This window comes from Sebastes fasciatus, assembly GCF_043250625.1.
Source record: "Sebastes fasciatus isolate fSebFas1 chromosome 5 unlocalized genomic scaffold, fSebFas1.pri SUPER_5_unloc_2, whole genome shotgun sequence".
In the NCBI taxonomy this organism is placed as follows: domain Eukaryota; kingdom Metazoa; phylum Chordata; class Actinopteri; order Perciformes; family Sebastidae; genus Sebastes; species Sebastes fasciatus.
The window spans coordinates 29,373-43,205 of NW_027428115.1; the positions used below are offsets into that span (position 1 = coordinate 29,373).

General features: G+C 49.5%; 1 protein-coding gene across 1 annotated transcript in view; it reads right to left on the minus strand.

Moving 5' to 3' along the window:
• The window catches only part of wdr18 (WD repeat domain 18), a 37,957-nt gene that overhangs the window by 5,828 nt on the left and 18,296 nt on the right, over nucleotides 1-13,833 (minus strand). The window contains 1 exon segment of the mRNA XM_074627942.1: nucleotides 2,451-2,608. Coding sequence (XP_074484043.1) covers nucleotides 2,451-2,608 — 158 coding nt within the window.

Genomic DNA, 13,833 nt, shown 5'->3' on the forward strand with positions numbered 1-13,833 from the left:
ACCAAGTCCTCCGACCACATCACCCCCATCCTCATCCAGCTGCACTGGCTCCCTGTTAAATCCCGGATTGACTACAAAAACCTCCTGCTCACCTACAAAGCCCTCCATAACCTCGCCCCCACCTACCTCACAGACCTCCTCCAGGAGTACACTCCCTCCCGTTCCCTCCGCTCATCATCAGCCGGACTTCTGACCACCCCCACCTCACGCCTCAGCACCGTGGGAGCCAGGGCATTCAGCTGCTCTAATCCCAGGTTATGGAACTCACTCCCCCCACACATCCGGCAGTCTGACAATATCACATCTTTCAAATCCCTCCTGAAAACCCACCTGTTTAAACTGGCCTACTCTATATAGTACTCATCATCACCCATCATATGTGTCTGTACAAATATGTCTCTGTCATGTCCTGTTGTTTTTAGATTATTTTATCTGTCTATGTTTTAACAGATTTTTGTAAGGTGTCCTTGGGTGTCCAGAAAGGCGCCACTAAATAAAATGTATTATTATTATTATTACCAGTGGTTCCCAGTATCAGCGGGTACTGACCAGTGGTTCCCAGTATCAGTGGGTACTGACCAGTGGTTCCCAGTATCAGTGGGTACTGACCAGTGGTTCCCAGTATCAGTGGGTACTGACCAGTGGTTCCCAGTGTCAGCGGGTACTGACCAGTGGTTCCCAGTTTCAGCGGGTACTGACCAGTGGTTCCCAGTATCAGTGGGTACTGACCAGTGGTTCCCAGCATGAGTGGGTGCTAACCAGTGGTTCCCAGTATCAGTGGGTGCTGACCAGTGGTTCCCAGTATCAGTGGGTGCTGACCAGTGGTTACCAGTATCAGTGGGTGCTGACCAGTGGTTACCAGTATCAGTGGGTGCTGACCAGTGGTTCCTAGCATGAGTGGGTGCTAACCAGTGGTTCCCAGCGTCAGCGGGTACTGACCAGTGGTTCCCAGTATCAGTGGGTGCTGACCAGTGGTTCCCAGTATCAGTGGGTGCTGACCAGTGGTTCCCAGCGTCAGCGGGTACTGACCAGTGGTTGCCAGTATCCGTGGGCGCTGACCAGTGGTTCCCAGCGTCAGCGGGTACTGACCAGTGGTTCCCAGTATCAGTGGGTGCTGACCAGTGGTTACCAGTATCAGTGGGTGCTGACCAGTGGTTCCTAGCATGAGTGGGTGCTAACCAGTGGTTCCCAGTATCAGTGGGTACTGACCAGTGGTTTCCAGTATCAGTGGGTGCTGACCAGTGGTTCCCAGCATGAGTGGGTGCTGACCAGTGGTTCCCAGTGTCAGTGGGTACTTACCAGTGGTTCCCAGTATCAGTGGGTGCTGACCAGTGGTTCCCAGCGTCAGCGGGTACTGACCAGTGGTTGCTGACCAGTGGTTCCCAGCGTCAGCGGGTACTGACCAGTGGTTCCCAGTATCAGTGGGTGCTGACCAGTGGTTACCAGTATCAGTGGGTGCTGACCAGTGGTTCCTAGCATGAGTGGGTGCTAACCAGTGGTTCCCAGTATCAGTGGGTACTGACCAGTGGTTTCCAGTATCAGTGGGTGCTGACCAGTGGTTCCCAGCATGAGTGGGTGCTGACCAGTGGTTCCCAGTGTCAGTGGGTACTTACCAGTGGTTCCCAGTATCAGTGGGTACTGACCAGTGGTTCCCAGTATCAGTGGGCGCTGACCAGTGGTTCCCAGCGTCAGCGGGTACTGACCAGTGGTTCCCAGTATCAGTGGGTGCTGACTAGTGGTTCCCAGCGTCAGCGGGTACTGACCAGTGGTTCCCAGCGTCAGTGGGTGTTGACCAGTGGTTCCCATTATGAGTGGGTGCTGACCAGTGGTTCCCAGCATGAGTGGGTACTGACCAGTGGTTCCCAGTATCAGCGGGTACTGACCAGTGGTTCCCAGTATAAGAGGGTGCTGACCAGTGGTTCCCAGCATGAGTGGGTACTGACCAGTGGTTCCCAGTATCAGTGGGTACTGACCAGTGGTTCCCAGTATCAGTGGGCACTGACCAGTGGTTCCTAGTACCAGCGGGTACTGACCAGTGGTTCCCAGTGTCAGCGGGTACTGACCAGTGGTTCCCAGCATGAGCGGGTACTGACCAGTGGTTCCCAGTATCAGTGGGCACTGACCAGTGGTTCCCAGTATCAGCGGGCACTGACCAGTGGTTCCCAGTATCAACGGGTACTGACCAGTGGTTCCCAGTGTCAGCGGGTACTGACCAGTGGTTCCCAGCATGAGCGGGTGCTGACCAGTGGTTCCCAGCGTCATCGGGTACTGACCAGTGGTTCCCAGCATGAGTGGGTGCTGACCAGTGGTTCCCAGTATCAGTGGGCGCTGACCAGTGGTTCCCAGCGTCAGCGGGTACTGACCAGTGGACCCCTCAGGTAGATCCTGCTGCCTCTCGGGGGGGTCGACCCAGAGGTTCGGGGATCCTGTGACATCATCAGCTGACTCACCTGTGCGTAGAGTCCCAGGCGGACACACACCTCTCCGGACTCTCCGCCCTCCGAGGCGTGCAGGTGTCGGCTGAAGCGCGGCAGAGGGACGGCGGGCCGACTGTCGGGCAGGAACATGTTAGCCGGAGCCGCCATGATGACGGCGTTCGTCACCGGACCTGAACACAGAAACAGGAAGTGATGTCAGAGGACTAATAATAAACTCATAATGAACTCTTCCTCTCCGGATGAAGAGGTGCAGGTTTTCACTGAAGACTGAACGGAGACTTGGTGCTTGTTGTGGTGATAGAAACTGGATCATTATCTCCCCTCAATCACTAATATTGATCGGCCGCTTGGCTCTGGCGGCTGAAATCACACTAATGGACTCAATGTGGTCCAACATGGAGACATAACTCAGACTGAGAGGCTGTTAGAGGACGAAGAGCTGCCAGCACACTGCAGATACTCTGAGACACACTGACTCACCTGAACACAACACCTGGACTCACCTGAACACAACACCTGGACTCACCTCAACACAACACCTGGACTCACCTCAACACAACACCTGGACTCACCTCAACACAACACCTGGACTCAACTCAACACAACATCTGGACTCACCTGAACACAACACCTGGACTCACCTGAACACAACACACTGACTCACCTGAACACAACACCTGGACTCACCTGAACACAACACCTAGACTCACCTCAACACAACACCTGGACTCAACTCAACACAACACCTGGACTAACCTCAACACAACACCTGGACTCACCTCAACACAACACCTAGACTCATCTCAACACAACACACTGACTCACCTGAACACAACACCTAGACTCATCTCAACACAACACACTGACTCACCTCAACACAACACCTGGACTCACCTCAACACAACACCTGGACTCACCTCAACACAACACCTGGACTCACCTCAACACAACACCTGGACTCACCTCAACACAATACCTGGACTCACCTCAACACAACACCTAGACTCACCTCAACACAACACCTGGACTCAACTCAACACAACACCTGGACTAACCTCAACACAACACCTGGACTCACCTCAACACAACACCTGGACTCACCTCAACACATCACACTGACTCACCTGAACACAACACACTGACTCACCTGAACACAACACCTAGACTCATCTCAACACAACACACTGACTCACCTCAACACAACACCTGGACTAACCTCAACACAACACCTGGACTCACCTCAACACAACACCTGGACTCACCTCAACACATCACACTGATTCACCTGAACACAACACCTAGACTCATCTCAACACAACACACTGACTCACCTGAACACAACACCTAGACTCATCTCAACACAACACACTGACTCACCTCAACACAACACCTGGACTCACCTCAACACAACACCTGGACTCACCTCAACACAACACCTGGACTCACCTCAACACAACACCTGGACTCACCTCAACACAACACCTGGACTCACCTCAACACAACACCTGGACTCACCTCAACACATCACACTGATTCACCTGAACACAACACCTAGACTCATCTCAACACAACACACTGACTCACCTCAACACAACACCTGGACTCACCTCAACACAACACCTGGACTCACCTGAACACAACACCTGGACTCACCTCAACACAATACCTGGACTCACCTCAACACAACACCTGGACTCACCTGAACACAACACACTGACTCACCTGAACACAACACCTGGACTCACCTGAACACAACACCTAGACTCACCTCAACACAACACCTGGACTCACCTCAACACATCACACTGATTCACCTGAACACAACACACTGACTCACCTGAACACAACACACTGACTCACCTGAACACAACACACTGACTCACCTCAACACAACACCTGGACTCACCTGAACACAACACCTAGACTCACCTCAACACAACACCTAGACTCACCTCAACACAACACCTGGACTAACCTCAACACAACACCTGGACTCACCTCAACACAACACCTGGACTCACCTCAACACATCACACTGATTCACCTGAACACAACACCTAGACTCATCTCAACACAACACACTGACTCACCTGAACACAACACCTAGACTCATCTCAACACAACACACTGACTCACCTCAACACAACACCTGGACTCACCTCAACACAACACCTGGACTCACCTCAACACAACACCTGGACTCACCTCAACACAACACCTGGACTCACCTCAACACAACACCTGGACTCACCTCAACACAATACCTGGACTCACCTCAACACAACACCTGGACTAACCTCAACACAACACCTGGACTCACCTCAACACAACACCTGGACTCACCTCAACACATCACACTGATTCACCTGAACACAACACCTAGACTCATCTCAACACAACACACTGACTCACCTCAACACAACACCTGGACTCACCTCAACACAACACCTGGACTCACCTGAACACAACACCTGGACTCACCTCAACACAATACCTGGACTCACCTCAACACAACACCTGGACTCACCTGAACACAACACACTGACTCACCTGAACACAACACCTGGACTCACCTGAACACAACACCTAGACTCACCTCAACACAACACCTGGACTCAACTCAACACAACACCTGGACTCACCTCAACACATCACACTGATTCACCTGAACACAACACACTGACTCACCTGAACACAACACACTGACTCACCTGAACACAACACACTGACTCACCTCAACACAACACCTGGACTCACCTGAACACAACACCTAGACTCACCTCAACACAACACCTGGACTCAACTCAACACAACACCTGGACTAACCTCAACACAACACCTGGACTCACCTGAACACAACACCTAGACTCACCTGAACACAACACCTAGACTCACCTCAACACAACACCTGGACTCACCTGAACACAACACACTGACTCACCTGAACACAACACACTGACTCACCTGAACACAACACCTGGACTCACCTGAACACAACACCTAGACTCACCTCAACACAACACCTGGACTCAACTCAACACAACACCTGGACTAACCTCAACACAACACCTGGACTCACCTGAACACAACACCTAGACTCATCTCAACACAACACACTGACTCACCTCAACACAACACCTGGACTCACCTCAACACAACACCTGGACTCACCTCAACACAACACCTGGACTCACCTCAACACAACACCTGGACTCACCTTAACACAATACCTGGACTCACCTCAACACAACACCTAGACTCACCTCAACACAACACCTGGACTCAACTCAACACAAGACCTGGACTAACCTCAACACAACACCTGGACTCACCTCAACACAACACCTGGACTCACCTCAACACATCACACTGATTCACCTGAACACAACACCTAGACTCATCTCAACACAACACACTGACTCACCTCAACACAACACCTGGACTCACCTCAACACAACACACTGACTCACCTGAACACAACACCTAGACTCATCTCAACACAACACACTGACTCACCTCAACACAACACCTGGACTCACCTCAACACAACACCTGGACTCACCTCAACACAACACCTGGACTCACCTCAACACAACACCTGGACTCACCTCAACACAATACCTGGACTCACCTGAACACAACACCTGGACTCACCTCAACACAACACACTGACTCACCTGAACACAACACACTGACTCACCTGAACACAACACACTGACTCACCTCAACACAACACCTGGACTCACCTGAACACAACACCTAGACTCACCTCAACACAACACCTGGACTCAACTCAACACAACACCTGGACTAACCTCAACACAACACCTGGACTCACCTGAACACAACACCTAGACTCACCTCAACACAACACCTGGACTCACCTGAACACAACACACTGACTCACCTGAACACAACACACTGACTCACCTGAACACAACACCTGGACTCACCTGAACACAACACCTAGACTCACCTCAACACAACACCTGGACTCAACTCAACACAACACCTGGACTAACCTCAACACAACACCTGGACTCACCTGAACACAACACCTGGACTCACCTCAACACAACACCTGGACTCAACTCAACACAACACCTGGACTCACCTCAACTCATCACACTGATTCACCTGAACACAACACCTGGACTCATCTCAACACAACACACTGACTCACCTGAACACAACACACTGACTCACCTGAACACAACACACTGACTCACCTGAACACAACACACTGACTCACCTCAACACCTGGACTAACCTCAACACAACACCTGGACTCACCTCAACACAACACACTGACTCACCTGAACACAACACACTTACTCACCTGAACACAACACACTGACTCACCTGAACACAACACACTGACTCACCTGAACACAACACACTGACTCACCTCAACACAACACCTGGACTAACCTCAACACAACACCTGGACTCACCTGAACACAACACCTAGACTCACCTCAACACAACACCTGGACTCAACTCAACACAACACCTGGACTAACCTCAACACAACACCTGGACTCACCTGAACACAACACCTAGACTCACCTCAACACATCACACTGATTCACCTGAACACAACACCTAGACTCATCTCAACACAACACACTGACTCACCTCAACACAACACCTGGACTCACCTCAACACAACACCTGGACTCACCTGAACACAACACCTGGACTCACCTCAACACAATACCTGGACTCACCTCAACACAACACCTGGACTCACCTGAACACAACACACTGACTCACCTGAACACAACACCTGGACTCACCTGAACACAACACCTAGACTCACCTCAACACAACACCTGGACTCACCTCAACACATCACACTGATTCACCTGAACACAACACACTGACTCACCTGAACACAACACACTGACTCACCTGAACACAACACACTGACTCACCTCAACACAACACCTGGACTCACCTGAACACAACACCTAGACTCACCTCAACACAACACCTAGACTCACCTCAACACAACACCTGGACTAACCTCAACACAACACCTGGACTCACCTCAACACAACACCTGGACTCACCTCAACACATCACACTGATTCACCTGAACACAACACCTAGACTCATCTCAACACAACACACTGACTCACCTGAACACAACACCTAGACTCATCTCAACACAACACAACACCTGGACTCACCTCAACACAACACCTGGACTCACCTCAACACAACACCTGGACTCACCTCAACACAACACCTGGACTCACCTCAACACAACACCTGGACTCACCTCAACACAACACCTGGACTCACCTCAACACAATACCTGGACTCACCTCAACACAACACCTGGACTAACCTCAACACAACACCTGGACTCACCTCAACACAACACCTGGACTCACCTCAACACATCACACTGATTCACCTGAACACAACACCTAGACTCATCTCAACACAACACACTGACTCACCTCAACACAACACCTGGACTCACCTCAACACAACACCTGGACTCACCTGAACACAACACCTGGACTCACCTCAACACAATACCTGGACTCACCTCAACACAACACCTGGACTCACCTGAACACAACACACTGACTCACCTGAACACAACACCTGGACTCACCTGAACACAACACCTAGACTCACCTCAACACAACACCTGGACTCAACTCAACACAACACCTGGACTCACCTCAACACATCACACTGATTCACCTGAACACAACACACTGACTCACCTGAACACAACACACTGACTCACCTGAACACAACACACTGACTCACCTCAACACAACACCTGGACTCACCTGAACACAACACCTAGACTCACCTCAACACAACACCTGGACTCAACTCAACACAACACCTGGACTAACCTCAACACAACACCTGGACTCACCTGAACACAACACCTAGACTCACCTGAACACAACACCTAGACTCACCTCAACACAACACCTGGACTCACCTGAACACAACACACTGACTCACCTGAACACAACACACTGACTCACCTGAACACAACACCTGGACTCACCTGAACACAACACCTAGACTCACCTCAACACAACACCTGGACTCAACTCAACACAACACCTGGACTAACCTCAACACAACACCTGGACTCACCTGAACACAACACCTAGACTCATCTCAACACAACACACTGACTCACCTCAACACAACACCTGGACTCACCTCAACACAACACCTGGACTCACCTCAACACAACACCTGGACTCACCTCAACACAACACCTGGACTCACCTTAACACAATACCTGGACTCACCTCAACACAACACCTAGACTCACCTCAACACAACACCTGGACTCAACTCAACACAACACCTGGACTAACCTCAACACAACACCTGGACTCACCTCAACACAACACCTGGACTCACCTCAACACATCACACTGATTCACCTGAACACAACACCTAGACTCATCTCAACACAACACACTGACTCACCTCAACACAACACCTGGACTCACCTCAACACAACACACTGACTCACCTGAACACAACACCTAGACTCATCTCAACACAACACACTGACTCACCTCAACACAACACCTGGACTCACCTCAACACAACACCTGGACTCACCTCAACACAATACCTGGACTCACCTGAACACAACACCTGGACTCACCTCAACACAACACACTGACTCACCTGAACACAACACACTGACTCACATGAACACAACACACTGACTCACCTCAACACAACACCTGGACTCACCTGAACACAACACCTAGACTCACCTCAACACAACACCTGGACTCAACTCAACACAACACCTGGACTAACCTCAACACAACACCTGGACTCACCTGAACACAACACCTAGACTCACCTCAACACAACACCTGGACTCACCTGAACACAACACACTGACTCACCTGAACACAACACACTGACTCACCTGAACACAACACCTGGACTCACCTGAACACAACACCAAGACTCACCTCAACACAACACCTGGACTCAACTCAACACAACACCTGGACTAACCTCAACACAACACCTGGACTCACCTGAACACAACACCTGGACTCACCTCAACACAACACCTGGACTCAACTCAACACAACACCTGGACTCACCTCAACTCATCACACTGATTCACCTGAACACAACACCTGGACTCATCTCAACACAACACACTGACTCACCTGAACACAACACACTGACTCACCTGAACACAACACACTGACTCACCTGAACACAACACACTGACTCACCTCAACACCTGGACTAACCTCAACACAACACCTGGACTCACCTCAACACAACACACTGACTCACCTGAACACAACACACTTACTCACCTGAACACAACACACTGACTCACCTGAACACAACACACTGACTCACCTGAACACAACACACTGACTCACCTCAACACAACACCTGGACTAACCTCAACACAACACCTGGACTCACCTGAACACAACACCTAGACTCACCTCAACACAACACCTGGACTCAACTCAACACAACACCTGGACTAACCTCAACACAACACCTGGACTCACCTGAACACAACACCTAGACTCACCTCAACACAACACCTGCACTCACCTGAACACAACACATTGACTCACCTGAACACAACACACTGACTCACCTGAACACAACACACTGACTCACCTGAACACAACACCTGGACTCATCTCAACACAACACACTGACTCACCTGAACACAACACCTAGACTCACCTCAACACAACACCTGGACTCACCTCAACTCATCACACTGATTCACCTGAACACAACACCTGGACTCATCTCAACACAACACACTGACTCACCTGAACACAACACACTGACTCACCTGAACACAACACACTGACTCACCTCAACACAACACCTGGACTAACCTCAACACAACACCTGGACTCATCTCAACACAACACACTGACTCACCTGAACACAACACACTGACTCACCTGAACACAACACACTGACTCACCTGAACACAACACACTGACTCACCTCAACACCTGGACTAACCTCAACACAACACCTGGACTCACCTCAACACAACACACTGACTCACCTGAACACAACACACTTACTCACCTGAACACAACACACTGACTCACCTGAACACAACACACTGACTCACCTGAACACAACACACTGACTCACCTCAACACAACACCTGGACTAACCTCAACACAACACCTGGACTCACCTGAACACAACACCTAGACTCACCTCAACACAACACCTGGACTCAACTCAACACAACACCTGGACTAACCTCAACACAACACCTGGACTCACCTGAACACAACACCTAGACTCACCTCAACACAACACCTGCACTCACCTGAACACAACACATTGACTCACCTGAACACAACACACTGACTCACCTGAACACAACACCTGGACTCACCTGAACACAACACCTGGACTCAACTCAACACAACACCTGGACTAACCTCAACACAACACCTGGACTCACCTGAACACAACACCTAGACTCACCTCAACACAACACCTGGACTCAACTCAACACAACACCTGGACTCACCTCAACTCATCACACTGATTCACCTGAACACAACACCTGGACTCATCTCAACACAACACACTGACTCACCTGAACACAACACCTAGACTCACCTCAACACAACACCTGGACTCACCTCAACTCATCACACTGATTCACCTGAACACAACACCTGGACTCATCTCAACACAACACACTGACTCACCTGAACACAACACACTGACTCACCTGAACACAACACACTGACTCACCTCAACACAACACCTGGACTAACCTCAACACAACACCTGGACTCACCTGAACACAACACCTAGACTCACCTCAACACAACACCTGGACTCAACTCAACACAACACCTGGACTAACCTCAACACAACACCTGGACTCACCTGAACACAACACCTAGACTCACCTCAACACAACACCTGGACTCACCTGAACACAACACCTGGACTCAACTCAACACCTGGACTAACCTCAACACAACACCTGGACTCACCTGAACACAACACCTAGACTCACCTCAACACAACACCTGGACTCACCTGAACACAACACACTGACTCACCTGAACACAACACACTGACTCACCTCAACACAACACCTGGACTCACCTCAACACAACACCTGGACTCAACTCAACACAACACCTGGACTCACCTCAACTCATCACACTGATTCACCTGAACACAACACCTGGACTCATCTCAACACAACACACTGACTCACCTGACCACAACACACTGACTAACCTCAACACAACACCTGGACTCACCTGAACACAACACCTAGACTCACCTCAACACAACACCTGGACTCAACTCAACACAACACCTGGACTCACCTCAACTCATCACACTGATTCACCTGAACACAACACCTGGACTCATCTCAACACAACACACTGACTCACCTGAACACAACACACTGACTCACCTGAACACAACACACTGACTCACCTCAACACAACACCTGGACTAACCTCAACACAACACCTGGACTCACCTGAACACAACACACTGACTCACCTGAACACAACACACTGACTAACCTGAACACAACACCTGGACTCACCTGAACACAACACCTGGACTCACCTGAACACAACACACTGACTCACCTGAACACAACACCTAGACTCACCTGAACACAACACCTAGACTCACCTGAACACAACACACTGACTCACCTCAACACAACACCTGGACTCACCTGAACACAACACCTAGACTCACCTCAACACAACACCTGGACTCACCTGAACACAACACCTGGACTCCCACCCCAGTCACTCGTCCTATCCTGAATAAAGCAGCGTGTTGTGTTCAGGTGCCCTCAGTGCTGTCCTGACTAAAGCAGCGTGTTGTGTTCAGGTGCCCTCAGTGCTGTCCTGACTAAAGCAGCGTGTTGTGTTCAGATGCCCTTGGAGTCACTGGGGCTGGTTCAGCTGATGTCAGAGCTGGTGGTAGAGAGAGGAGGTCTCACTCTGACGCCTCCAGCAGGATGTTTATTAAAGGGCCTGTTAGTAAGAATCCTAAATGTCTTGTTAACAGCTTCACCTGTGTCCGTTAAGTCAACTAAAGTCAGCGTCCTGTTGCTGGCGCTTGTGCTCGCTCTACATAGACATGAAGGAGCATCGCTCAACACAGTGAGGAGACACACGTCAGCTAAAAGCACAATATCACTCTATATTTCAGCTGCTTGGCAGTAATGTTAGCTGACCAGACCAAGGTCTCTCCATGAATCAATGCTGATCCTAGTGTTGGCTTTTCCCACCTCAGCCTCCCGACCGCGGCCGGAGGGAACGGGGGAGACGATAACGTTTCTCTCTGCGGAGCCCTGTCACTTCACAAGACACGGGAAACCTCTGTTGGTCTGGAGGAGCTGCAGCAGTTATTTCTGCACAAACGTCCACTGAACATTCACTAGATATTCTCAGAGCTAAACTAACTCTTCTGCAGTGTGGAGTGAGCAGCATGCACGTGAGAGGTGGAGAGAGAGAGAGAGAAGGAGAAGGCAGAGGAGCGGTCTGAACAGCGTAGCCACACGTGAGCGCGTATTGGAAACTGACCGGTAGATTTATACGTGTAAAAAGTTACAAACAGTCCCTTTAATAACGGTGGGACAGAGTTTGACGTGTTGAGACTCGACAGCCTCGAGGAGACGGAAACATTCAGCGCTGCATCACTGTGTATATGTATATATACATATATATGTATATATACGTATATATATATATATACGTATATATACATGTGTATATATACATATATATATATATATACATATATATATATGTATATATATATATACATATATATATATGTATATATACACATGTATATATACGTATATATATATATATACGTATATATACATATATATGTATATATACATATACACAGTATATATAAACACACTTGACCTTCAAAGGGGACCCGTGTTCCAGACCTGTTTTACAAGTTATGTTAGTGACGTTTGTTACGTTGTTTCCGTTTTACTGAGTTCACCTACTTATTTTAGCCCAACCATGACGTTTTCCCTTAACTTAACTAAGTGGTTTTCTTGACTGAACCTAAGTTAAGGTCCATGACGTTTTCCCTTAACTTAACTAAGTTTTTTTTTTGGCCCCCTGCTGTTACTGCCCGTTAATACAGGCATGTCCACATCTCAGTGAGGTAGAACATGCACTGACATGCCGTCCTCTGGTGGACAGGAGGGTCTATTACACGGTTGGGCGTGATACCGGGTTGCTTGTGAGATTATTGCTGTTTTTTTAATGGAAAAGAATGAAACTAAAAGGTATTTCATCATATTAATATGTGTAGGTCTCTGGATAATGAAGTTAAT